The sequence below is a fragment of the Tupaia chinensis genome, unplaced genomic scaffold (assembly GCF_000334495.1).
Source record: "Tupaia chinensis unplaced genomic scaffold, TupChi_1.0 Scaffold000028_1, whole genome shotgun sequence".
Taxonomy (NCBI): Eukaryota; Metazoa; Chordata; class Mammalia; order Scandentia; family Tupaiidae; genus Tupaia; species Tupaia belangeri.
In genome coordinates this window covers 1028661-1042514 of record NW_006159458.1, presented here as the reverse complement: position 1 = coordinate 1042514, position 13854 = coordinate 1028661, and the positions used below count along the sequence as shown (strand labels likewise).

Sequence of the window (13854 nt, the reverse complement as noted above, 5' to 3'; positions counted from 1 at the left end):
CTGGTCAAATTAAAAAATAAAACAAATGGAATTAAATAAATAAATATTAAAAAAAAAAAAATCAAGCCAGGCATGTGTGTGCACATGCCCAAGATCCCAGAATGGGAACGAAGGAGAAGGAATCATGGCATGGCCATCCCCCTGGGAAGGTGTTGATTTTTCACTTTCCCTCTCACTATCTCTGTCTCTGTCTCTCTCTAGCAAGCACATGGGCCCTAAGGCAAAAACCTCTACCAAAAAAGAAAATATATTAATAAATGAAATTAATTAAATAATTCTTTAAAAAAAGTAATTGACAAATTATGAAATAGGTCTGGGTGCATACTGGACAATGAACAGAAAATATATATTTGGGTTTTCTGTCCAAATGACAAGACCCTGAGTATAAATTTGTTTGACAACAAAAACTTTAATTATGCTGATCAGTTGGGTCACGGTCATTATATAATTCAGCCTGTCTGTTACTTCCCTCTTGGATCTCCCAGCATCAATCATGCTCTTACCTCCCCAAATCAGCCACATTGATCTGAGGCAGCCATCTAAAATGACATCTAACCACTGAAATTTTTATTTCATCAAAGAGGGAGAATTCCATGGCAAAAGTAGGCCTCACTCATCTTTGAACAGTTAAACTTAATTATTTTGGCCTAAAACAGCCCCTGTAGTCCCACACTTAGATTCCTAAGGATAAACCAAAATTGTACATGTTAGGCTGTTTTTCTTAGCTGGTGACTACACTGCAGCCAACCACACCAGCCACACTTCAGTCAATCACAGAAAGCCCACCTTTTAGGCTGTCCGTGCAGCTACATTCCAGCTGTAACCAATCCAATGATTTCTCTACCTCGTTCTCTTTTGTTTTTGTACCCCACTTTTCCTTTTCACAAATTTAAAATGCCCCGTGACCGTGTGGCTCTACCTGGAGTTGCATGGAAGCCATTCTGGGAAACTGCCCAATTTGAATCATCCCTTGTTCAAATAAACTGTTAAAATTTCAATCTGGCTAAAATTTTGTTTTTAACAACTTTGGAGGCAACAGAAGGAGGATTCCATGGCAAAAGTTGGCCTAGCCCAACTTTGAACAAAACAAGAGAAGTACGGAAAAACTATCAGCAACAATTAAAGAACCAGCAAAATTTCTCCTATAATTAAAGGATTTGGGTTAATATCTTTTTCCACGAGGTGGTTTGTGTTCTTAACATGCATTTATCATTGAAGCTTATACTTTTTTTAAAAAGCATTATTTCCTTTATTTACCATTATTGCTGTTTTTTAATTTGACCAGACCAAAACAGAGAGAGAGAGAGCAAGCCGCCAGGTCCTGGACTTGAACTATGGTCAGCCATGTGAGAGTCCAGCACCTTTAACCACCACGCCACCCACCAGCTCTGAGGCTTATTCTTATTAAGAGATTTTAGAGTAAAGCACTGGACAGTGATAGAGCACTAAAAAGTGATGATGACGCACATGAAAAGGATCCAGGTTCAGGTCCGAAGATCTCCTTGAGTACAATGAGTACGTGTGTCCACAATCCAGGGCTGACTGAGGCTAGAATGTGGTATCGAAACCCGGTTGACAGTGCTCTCTCTCTCTCTCTCTCTCTCTCTTACACACTCACACGTACACACTCATGGAAGAATGAACAAAACTTTAATAAAGAGATGCTTTTAAGTGAGGGATGAGAGGTTTACTAAGTGAGTATGAGCCTGCAAACTTCACTTGAACTGTTGAATGTATTTTCTGTGTGGACCCATTAGTTAACTCAATACCTCTTTCATTCAGTCGTTTCACTTTTAAAAGCAGCAGCTGAAAGAGACAGAAATGGCCCATCTGAGAGAAATCTAAGGGAAAGATGTATAAAAAGGTGGGAAGAGAGAACCCACTTATTATTCATCAATAGTATGGGCTTTCAATGCAGCTTTTTTCTGTTACCTACAAATCTCACTTCAGTAGTTCACTAAGTTTCTCTCAGAGCTGACATAAGGCTGTTAATAGTCATCTGAAACACATTTGCCCTACTCATAGGATCATACTGTGTGGCATGAAAGTTCAAAATCCTTCCTCAGGAGTGTAATTTGCACACCATTTCTTACTTTGGGGAAAAAAGAGTATAATGCAAGGCCTACTGAAATAAAGCCCTTTAACGGCCCTTAAAAGATCACGTACCAATGCATCAATGGAGGTCAAGATATTTATATGCCTCCCAAAGTGCCCTGGATTTAATAACTTACAATTTCACTTTACTGCCAAACTGTTCTCTAGTCCCTAGACCTTAATTGCATACCTATGTACAAAGTATTTACAAAAAAAAAAAAACTTCTAAGATCCACTGAAGTGGAAAATTTAACCAGTCTCACCCCTAAAGATAAAAAATTAACTCATTTAAGCAAAAACGTGATGGCTATCATCAGCTAAATTCCATGGGGAATGATGTTATTTATTTTACTGCTGTATTTCCAGCACCAAAAACAGTGCCTGGCACATAGTAGGTGCTCAGTAAATATAGTTGAGTGAGTGACTGGCCCATAACAGACCTGGCTGGGAAGGAGAGAAAAGAGAAAACCTCCAAGAACTTATTGGGGCAATATTCGTCTTCAATATCTATTGTGATCACTGTCATTCACATATGAAATCAATCAAGGATATATATGAAAAAATGACTACATAGATAATGAATGGAAGATTTCATTTAACATTCACTGAGCTTTCTAATGTGAAAAGCAAAACGTGTCCATATGTGCTCGAGTTCAATGTACTAAAGAGGACAGGGTGGGGAGAATGTTTACATACAAAACATTTCCCATGTCACATGGACTAATTCATAATTCGGTAAAAGATAATCTCAATTGAAACGCCATCTGATACCAGAGTGTGTACCATCAGCTCTAGTTTTTTCATTCTACTCTCTACTCCTAAGCCAGTTACTAAACAGGCAACAAATAAATGACTTCCAGTGAGATTTTTCCATTCAGTAACTTTCGAAAAAAGTATTTTACCTGATAGTGTTTAGCCCTGTATTTTGTCAGCTTCATATCAATGCATGCGGCCTCAAACAAGTAACATGCTAACAGTCTTGAACCCCCCCTCCCTAAAATGATGGTCCACACTGACTCATGCCCTGCCTGTATGCTGCAGGCTCAGCACTTTCCCAATGCATCCTGGTGTTCAGAAACCTAAACAGGAATAATCAAGTCTAATACTAACATCATGGAAATACACTGTGGCCGCCAGACACCGATTTACATGCTTATCACAGGCATTAATGCTTTAGTCCTGAAAATCTGACAGTAATGGGCTATTATTTCTCCTTTTAGAGAGGAGAAAACTGAGGCTTGTTGAGATAAGATAACCCATCAGGAATCATGTGATGGAACCCTGACTTAAATGCTCTGTCTACAAAATCAGGTATCTTAAGAACAAAGATAATACTGCCTCTTTGAACTTAGATTTGCTCTACCTGATCATCTCTGACAAAAAGTACAGGCATAGTTTCCAAATGTAATTTTAATACTATCAAATTTACATTCAAATACATAAAAACTTTCTAAGGAGGGAAAATATCTTTCCTCACAAAGAGGTGAACATGATCTAGTTTCAGCTGCACTGCCTGCTGCTCTCTAATCATTGCCCTTCCTAAAACAGCCTGGTGCTTGGGGTTAAAAAATAAAAGAAATCAGCACCAGCAGATGGCATAAGGGTTGTGTTGCTGGAATCCCACATAGTTGAACATGGTTCAAGTCCTGGACCCAACAGCTTGAAACTCATGCCTGGCATGCATGTGTGCTCAAAATCCCAAGAGGAGAATGGAGAAGAAGGGATTGTAGCATGGCCATCCACCTGGGGCAGGGTGGGAGGAAGTGATTTCTTACTTTCTGTCTCTCTGTCTCTCCAGCAAGTGCACACACCCTATAGCAAAAAGTCTCTTAAAAAAAAAAAAAAAAAGCAATCTACAAAAGTATGTCACCTACCTCAGTAGCTTGGCTCCAATATTCTGCATCCAAATAAGTGAAATGGTGTCTCTTTTGTGAATCCAATAATAACTGCAAAAATCTTTCTCCTCCCCTACCCCCACAAGAGTTCAACAGGGAGGCTACCTCCACATAGGATGACACAAGCATCCAGCTTCTCTCCAAAGGAAGATCCTCACTAGGACTCTGGATTGCAGAGCTTGGTAAATGGGCAAAGTACAGGGTGAAGGGTCAAACAGCTTCACCCTACCACTTACAATGTGAACTCGGACAAGGTTTTTTAAGCTCTAAGATCCTCAGTTTCCTAAGGACAATGGCATCTACCCTAAGCAGATGTTGTGACAGTTGCAGGAAAATATATGAGAAATGCTAAACCATTTCTTGGTACATTGTAGATGGGTGACAGATTGGAAGTTTTTCTTCCTCCTTCCTGAAGGCTCTTCTCTCCTGATATGATGGAGCTAGTTCACACTGGCTTAAAAGACCAGACTATTAAATTTTTGGGCCAATGAGTGGTGGAATGGTTAAGGCACTGGATTTTTCACATGGCCGACCAGTTTGAGTCCCGGACTCATGCCAGGTGTGTGTGCATGTGTGCCCAAAATCCAAAAAAAGAGAATGGAGGAGAAGGGACTGTGGAGTGGCTGTCCCTCTAGGATATGATTTCTCATTTTCTCTCTGTCTCTCCAGTGAGCATACATGACCTATAGCAAAAATTTCTTTATAAAACAAAACAAAACATATCCAGGAATTCTGGAAGCCTAAAACAATCACTATTAAAATTGAAATTACATAAAGTAATTACATTAGTATTAAAAAAATTCATATTAAAAATAAAGGTAATGGCCTGGCAAGTGGCGTGATAGTTAAGGTGCTAGATTCCCACATGACCAACTGTGGTTCAAGTCCCAGATCTGGCAACTTGAATAAATAAATAAATGTTAAAAAAAAATATTTTTAAACGATAAAGGTAATGAGTACTCAAAGCTTTTTACTTCCTAATTAATTTACTTCACTTTACTGTTACCAATGCTTTTGAGGTTATTTATAGAGCTATCTCCCCAATAATATACCACATAATGGTGGCCTACAGCACACAGCTACCTATATCGTGGTCAGTGCTATCACACACCAGTAACTTAAAAGGAGTCAGGGTAGGCGTATTACATGGAAATGGAAATTAACAAATGCTACAAATTAGTAATTCCTTTCCTTAGAGAGCGGGTTATTAAACACTTGCCAACACACTACTGATCATCATATTTCATCTTACCCCTTTCATAATTCTTCACTACAGGTTATTTACGAACTCATACACCCATGAAATTTAAAATAAACATGAAAACAAAAGCTAATATCTCTCGAGTTAATAATCTTTTCCCCTAATTCTTCCTTGACAAATTTACTAAAAATGTTCCATCTCTACTTAATTCCAGCATGTTCTTATCATCCACTCAATTTATCCACCTCACAAGTATTTAAGCAACTCCTATGAGCCAGAACTTATGATGAACTGGCAACTCATCTGTGAGTAAACAAGGACATGGTCCTGCCCTGATGGAGTTCATAATCATACTGCAGTCTAACTTATGTCCCTCCTTGAAGTCTACAATGCTCTTTTAACTCCTTTTATCTCTTCCTTTGCCCGTCTTTAAAAAATGCACAATTTCTCCTATTGTTTTTTCCTCCTGTCCTCAACAAAACATAAAGATTTTCTCCTTTTGGGACCAGTAGTTAGCGTAATGGCTATGTTGCTGGACTCCCATGCAGTCGATCACAGTTCGAGTCCCGGACCTGGTGGCTTAAATTCACGCTGGTCACATGTACGTGCATGTCCAAGATCCCGAGAGGAGAGTGGAGGAGAAGGGATTGCGGCATGGCCATCCCCACTGGGGGTGGGGGGAGGGTGATTTCTCACTTTCTATCTCTCTGTCTCTTTCTGGCAAGTGCACACACCCTATAGCAAAAATCTCTCAAAAAGAAAAAAAAAAAAACAAGAAAAGAAAAAGATTTTCTCCTTTTATTGAGACCATGTATCTCTCTTCCCCAGAAATGTCATTAACTGATGTGGTTCTATCCTTTCTTCAACCCTCAGAAAACATTTCTCCCCTAGTTTTTCCACTCAGTAACTTATGCCGCAATATGTTCACCTGGTCAAGTCAGAAACCTCAAATCCTTATTTCCTTCCTTTCCCTCACTCCCTCACCCAAACATCAGCAGCTCCTGCCAGACCTATGTCAAAAACATACTCTAAATTCACCACATCTCTTCATTTCAGTTTCTATCCCTCTCAGCCAGGACCCTTTCTTTCCTTCCTCAGCCTCCTAATCCTTTTCACCCTTTCATTCTTACACCCAACATCATACACCACAAAGAAGTCAAAGTGAACATTTAGAAAAGTGATGTAATCGCATCTCTTCACACTTAAAAACAAAAAAAAAAAAAAAAAAAAAAAAAAAAAACAAAAAAAAAAAAAAAACAAAAACAAAACATCTCCAGTGTCTTTCCATTCCACTTAGAATAAAATCCAAACTTGCTTCCATGCCAACATGGTCCTTCACTGTCTGGGCCCTGCCCTCACCACTTGCTTGTGGAGAGCAGTCAATCTCTACATGGTGACCTTTAGACACAATCAAAATATGTGCTTCAGTGAGCTTCATTTGCATGGCTATGAAGACATTTGCATTCAAAAATGCTATCTGCCTCTTGTTGTTGTTGCTGATACTGATATTGCAGAGCAGTATCACGCTAAAGAAAGCTGCATGTGTTTGTCAGATTCTGTCCCAAAATAATCAAAAATATTATATGGTGCCAGTCGTTTTTCACATCTTCAAACAATTTATATACAAAAATGATTGATTTTACATTCCATTTCCTCTTCCTCCATTTTCTGCCTTTTAAAAAAATAAACCTAAGACCGATTCCTAGTTATAGCTTTCTCCATCAAAAAAGTTGAGCCCACCCAATACTCACTTTTCTATACTTGTATTGGTGTGTTTGTTGCTACATTCATTTCTAATCCACAGCTTCCCCACTCAAAAATAATGTGTTCAGCCAAACAAGTCCTGACTCTTGCTCACTAAATTCATAAGCCAGGAACATTCTTCCCAGGCTTTTGTAGATCTCTGCAGGGCTGGCTTCTCCCTGCAACCACAAGGATTCAGAACACCTCCTCTGGCCAACCAACATGAATTCTTACAGATGAACCTATCACTCTCTTACATTTCCTGCTTCATTCACTTCTTTGCATGTAATTTGTTCATTCATTGTTAACTATTTATTGTCTATTTTTCTCTACTAGAAAAGAAAGTTAAGTAAGAGCAAGGACCTTGTCCTCCTTATTTACCAAGATATCCTTGGTGCCTAGAACATACCTACCACATGTCAGAGTTCCACAGACACTGATGAATGAATGAATGAATGAATGAATGAATGGGGCGAGACCCAAATAAATACCCAAGGCAGGAATAATTTTTAAAAGACACTAAAAGGGAGTTTTAAGAGATTACATGGAAGAAAAAGAACAGTAATCTTTGAACAGAATTTCCATATGTTACAATAATTGAGAAGCAATCAGCTGAGGTGGCTTTGGCATCCAGTTCCTACACAAGCAAACCAACACCCAACTCGGAGTAAATGGTAAAATGAAACTTAACTATTAGAAGCCACCAACTAACTTCTAGCCAGGGACTTCCAGTGGAACAATCCAAATAAGGCTAACAGTCTACTTTAACCAATCAAGTGTTTTCTTTGCTGTGTTTTTTCAATCACCCTGTAATGGCCTTTTAACACATTTTTGTTAATTTCTGACTTGCCCACGACTTGAGCTATTTTAGGGGCAACCTAATTTAGTGACTGCACCTGTACTCATCAATCTAGGCTAATTTTCATGACTAAATCAGAATATTTATAAAACAAAAAAGAAAATCCCATGTTGCAAAGGTTTTCTTTTATCCTCAAAAATATTTCTCAGAGGAAGCTTGGGCCCCTTCCTATATATATGTTGTAATAAATTCATATCAAACTCAAAAAGGAGGAAGAAGTGTGTGTGAGTCACGGGGCAGGGGGGTAGAGTGTTCTCCTCTCCCAGGAGATGGTGGGTGCCTGTCTTCTGATGCCTGAGGCTTCCCAGACACACACTTCAAACCCCTGGTTCTAAGAGGGCAGAGAGCAGGGCTCCCCTTTGTGCTCTCTAGCTAATTCTTTCTTACTCAGTCTAAGGAAGGGGAGGAAGGGAGGGAGAGGAAGAAGAGAGGAGGGAACCATGGAGTGAGGCTGGAGTGAGGTGGAGGACACTTGCTGACTCAGCACTTCACTTCTCTAGGTGTCAGGGTTACACAGGGTGATTGATGCTGGATGCTGAAAAGGTCTAGCCCAAGAAACCCAGCCCAGTACCTCATGAGGGACCACATAGCTCGCGGGGACACCAGGAATGCACTGCTCTTGGGTTCTGGTGGCAGTGGGGAGTGACACCCAGTCCAAGCTCCTTTGTGAGGAAACCGCTGCTGCTTCCCATTCTCCCGTTGCTGAGGATGGGTTGGCAGTGAAGAGGTCTGAGGGCTCCCAGGCTCCTGTGGGCTGCGCTGGTGGACCACCCCATTGCTCCTAATTGTGCACAGAAATGGGGGAAAACGTAGTTAGAATAACAAGGCTTGAAACAAGAACCAGGAGTCAAGGTCCTACCCTTCAAGTCCTACTCCCTGGAGGCAACCATTCTCAAGAGTTTAACTCTTTCATTTCTGACATTTACTGCCATATTTTAAAATAACATGATTATATTATTTCTTTATTTTAATTTGGGAACTTATCATATTGACTTCCTACTATAAAAGACTATGATTCATTCTCAGGTAGTCACAATACACACATGTGCCTGCTCACGTGCATCTGCACACACACACTCACTCCTTTACCCTTCACTCTCCAAATGTATTTCTCTCATGATATTTGGCTAAAGTGGTAATTAGAATTTACATTATTTTGATCTTATAAAATATTATTTATACCTGAGCCAGCCAATATACTCTCATTACATGTTTCCTCATGAATCCTCTGAGATATGAATCATAAACAATAGATGGGCAAAAATGAAAAAGTCTGATATTACAAAGTGATGACAAGAATATGAAACAGAGGGGATCGTATCACTCACCACTATTGCCATTTGAGAAGCCATGTCTCAGAACATAACATGATAAGGACCAGTGGATGGTGTAATGGTTACATAGCTCGGGACTCCGATATAGTTGACCATAGTTCGAGTCCTGTATCCAGAGGATTAAAACTTATGCCTGGAGCGTGCATATGTATGCCTCAAATCCCAAGAGAATGGAGGAGAAGGGAATGTGGTGAGGCCATCCCCCCGAGGGGTGATTTCTCACTTTCTGTCTCTCTCTCTCTTTCTGTCTTGCTGGTGAGCACACAAGCTCTATAGCAAAAATTTCTCTTAAAAAAAAGAAAATAACACACTCGACATGCAGCTCTCCTGCATCCCAGCAGCTCCAATCCTATGGTTACACTCCAAAAAAACCCTTACATATTTTCACAAGAACACACACACACACACACACACACACAAGTTTAAAGTATCATCATTTATCATAAAAAAAGTAACTTAATTCCCAAATCCAGGAGAATGAATAAATTATAATTAATTATTACAGAGCAGGTGAAATGGATAAATTCAGCTACCTACATCCATAGGAGCGTTCTTCCAAAGCCCAAAGTAAAATGAAAAAATGAATTAATACCATATATATAGTTTGAAAAATGTAAAAGGATACTATTTGATATTCACTGGTATATACATATGAAGTAATGCCTTTGAAAGAATCATAGAAATGAAAAGTGCCAAACTTAAGATGGTACTACTTCTAGAGAGAGAAGATGGAGACTGCGGTCAAGCAATGTTATTTTTTTTAACCTGTTGGAAATTATATACTAATTTTTTGAAAAAGAAAGTTAACTTTCTGGAGCTGATCTTTTACCAATAACATTTCCTCCTAATAGAAATTTCCCTCCATTCATGCAGCCCGATCTTGAAATTTAGGAACCACTCCATCATTTATTTTTCTTTCTTTCTTTCTCTCTCTCTCTTTCTTTCTTTCTTTCTTTCTTTCTTTCTTTCTTTCTTTCTTCCTCTCTTCCTCTCTTTCTTTCTCTCTCTCTTTCTTTCTTTTTCTTCTTCTTTTAATTTGCTCAAGGACACATACACATACCAGAGTGAGACAGAGAGAGAAAGAGTGAGCAAGTGAGAAAGCTTCCCCCCGGAGAGGGATGGCCACACTACAATCCCTTTTCCTCCATTCTCCTCTCAGAATTTTGGCACACAAACACATGCCCAGTATGTCTTTCAACTTGCCAGGTGCAGAACTCGAACAGCATAGTCGGCCATGTGCTGCCTTAACCACCATGCCACAGGTTGGTCTCATCATCTATTTCTATTACTGTCCTTTCCTGCTCCCTGACTCACAATGAAAGAGCTCAAGAACCATCTACTGCTAGGATTTATATTCTATATTAGCAGATAAAGCAGAAAGTAGACCCCAAAGAGTTTATACAAAACTCTGTGTGTGTGTGCGTGTGTATGTTTGATGTATGTGTGTCTATTATTCTGGGGACACACTTTGTGAAACTCTCAAAAGGGCCCATGACCCTCATCATGATTTGAATAATGGTCTGTCCCCTAAAGGTTCATGTTCTGGAATTTGGTCCCCAATATAATGGCATGGGGAGGTGGTAGGACCAGTGGGTGGTAGCTGGATCATAAGAGGCAACATGAATGAATTAATGCTCTCTTGTAAGGAAGACTGAGTGAGTCCTAGCTCTCATGAGAAGGGGTTAGTTCTCAGAAGAACAGGTTGTTATAAAAGGAAGATGGCAGACCCAGGTCACACTTCCTGCAAGGATCCACTGTCTTTTCTGCTTTTGTCAGCCGTATGGTGACACAGGCCAGTCTGAAGCCAGCCCTATGCCTTTGGAATAACTAGCCACCAGAATCATGAGTCAAATAAATCTCTATTTCTTTATAATCTGCCTAGTCTCGGTATTTCTGTTAGCAAAGCAATAATAGACTAAGAAGATCCCCCAACCACTCAGAATCTCTGAGCAGTGTTAACTGTCTCAGGGTGCCTTGGCAGCAGAGGTACGTAAGGCCTCCAAAGTCCCTGTCCTGTGTCCCTTCCATAGAGGCAGTGGTTCTTGAGGTAACCCTGTGGCTCTGAGCCACACAGATACAAGTCCAAATCCTGGCTCAACTCAGGCTGGGTGATGTTGGGGAGCTTTCTTTCTGTGTCTGTTTTCTTCTCTGTAAAATGAATGTAATGGTTGTAACAAATCATGTGGCCCAGTGCCTAGCACATGGTGAAACCATTTGGGGCCAACTCTCCCTATTTCAGGCTCTTGTTTTCTTCCTACCACTTTCCTCAATTGTAATCAACCTCTCATAGAATTACTTATGTAATGTCTATCTCCCCCAATATCCTGTATGCTCTTTGGTGAAGGAATCTTATCTGTCTTACTCTCAGCCAGGCACAGGCTATGCGTTGAATGGGTGGATTAAAGGATGAAGGAGAGCATGAATGCCTCCAATTACTCAGCACTGCTGGATGTGAGGGCTAAGAGTTTGTTTAAAAATAAAAAGACTTTGAGCTCTGTGACTTTTAAGCAATGTATCAGCAGTATTATTCCTTTCAGAGAACTGCTAGTAGTTTAGTATAATGAAGGTTAAGAAAGATTATTAAAGGAAGAAAAGAGCCAATTATCTCCTTTGAAAAAGCCTGTCTCAACAGTGACTAAGAGAGGAGGGAAATGAATGTACTAACAGTGGGCTGGAGAGTTCCAAGCCCAGAAGAGATATGATTCCAGTGATGACATTAGCTAGCTCTGAAGGGTGAACCAGGTAGCAAGATGATTAAGACAGCTGGATCCCACATGGCCAACTGACCAGTTCGTGTCCTGAACTTGGCTGCTTGAAAAACACATCAGGCACGTGGGTGTGCATACCCAAAATACTGAGAGGAAAATAGAGGAAAAGGTATTGTGATGTGACCATCTCCCCTAGTGGATGATTTCTCACTTGCCCTCTCTCTCTCTCTTTCTCTTTCTGCCAAGTGCATATCCCCTAACGCAAACTAAAATAAATAAATGAATGAATAAAAATTCTAAAAAATAAAATAAAATGTAAAATAACCCCACATGATAGAGAACATGTTAGAGATTTAGACCACATGATAGAGAACACATTTGCAGTCAGTTGTCTTATGATTTTGCTGTCATTGAGACGGAGCAGAGACAGAAGGAGGCAGCAACAAGGCAGCTGCAAGAAGAAAGTGGAAAGCGATAGGGGTTTACACACTGTTTTCTGAAAAGCGAAGATAGGCAACACAATTACTCCCACCGGCTGGAAGAACATGGAGGAAAGGCATGCTCATGTAAGCCAAGGGAGGTCTTCTAGCTCCCAGCTTTCTTGGCATGCACTGGGTCAAATTCCTACCTGGGCTCCTTCCTTTTACATGCCTCAGAGATGTACAGAACACCCACAGAGCACTAGACTCTATTTAAATTATCGCCGAGTATCACACTCCCAGGCAGGAAGGCGATCAGAATTGCATGCCTCATCTCAGCTTGTTGTCACTCCATAGCGCGGCTCTTAAATTCATGTCAAGGCGTACAGAAGTACAAAGAGGTAGGAATTGGGATAAAAAGGAAGGATCTTTTTTTTTTTTTTTTACAAGATACAATTCTTCACCTGACAAGGCAGAAGAATAAATCAGCCACATTCTTTAAAAATTCAAAAGTAAGAATGTAATCATTACTGAAAAATGGGGTCTGCATGTAAAATTGTTAGTAATTATGGATTTGATAGGAGGAGAAAATTATAGTATGTGATTGAACTTGTAATATGCCTGAGTTATGCTTATCATCCATAATCCACAAAACAAAACAAAAACACCTTAACATTTTAAACTGAAAATGGCCTATTAAATAGGCTTGTTCTTTGTGAGTACTCTTGCATGGTTTAGACTGGTTCTTTGTGGAATTCCAACAGGTACTGCCTCAAACTCTTAAGAGAAAGCATCATTACTCTAGCCAGCAAACAGGCTCCACATTAGCGGGGCTCTTTGATGGCTAACACTCATTCGAATGCAGTGATTCAAATCAAACTGTTAAAAAAAAACTTCCACCATTGCAACCACTGCTCCGTGGGAATTAAGATTTTTCTCAGTAGTACCCAATCGAAATAAACAAGAAATATAAACTTGCAATAATATGGATACTTGGCAATCCCAAATGCGAGACTCACAAAAACCTGAGTCTTCACTGCTATAAACAAATGAAGAGTATGAGTATATATAATGCATTTATTAAATAAATAAACCTTGTTTATTATATTACAGTCTACAGCGAGATTACATTGAACAAAAAAATTGTACTTCTTTTCTTTTTTTAAATGAATGTCTGGAAAGGATTAAGTACGTTTTCTCTGCTGGCGCACTGCTTGATATCTAAACCATAAAATGACTTACGACTTTTCTTGCTTGTGGGAGAGGGCGAAGAGGTCATACACCAAGCACACGCCGAACACGGTGATGCCCGTCTCTTTTACCAGCATCGCGCAGGTCCCCAGAAACAAACTGAGCAGCAAGAAGAAGGGAGAAGCTGTGCGAGGGAAACATTCCCCGGCACAGCAACGATCCAGGCTCCTGAAAACAAGGAGGAGATTCTTTGAATCAAAGAAGAAATGTAGATCACTAATACGGACTTTTTTTTCTCCCTCCTCATCTGCTTGCTTGCTTTCATGTTCTTTCTTTCTTTCTTTCTTTCTTTCTTTCTTTCTTTCTTTCTTTCTTTCCTTCCTTCCTTCCTTCCTTCCTTCCTTCCTTCC

General features: G+C 39.9%; 1 protein-coding gene across 1 annotated transcript in view; it reads right to left on the bottom strand.

Annotated features, from left to right (window-relative positions):
• The window catches only part of TMTC1 (transmembrane O-mannosyltransferase targeting cadherins 1), a gene marked incomplete at its 5' end in the record, with an annotated part of 320118 nt that overhangs the window by 260246 nt on the left and 46018 nt on the right, over positions 1 to 13854 (bottom strand). The window contains 2 exons of the mRNA XM_014587030.2: positions 8364 to 8573; positions 13496 to 13672. Coding sequence (XP_014442516.1) covers positions 8364 to 8573; positions 13496 to 13672 — 387 coding nt within the window. The remainder of the gene's footprint in view (positions 1 to 8363; positions 8574 to 13495; positions 13673 to 13854) is intronic.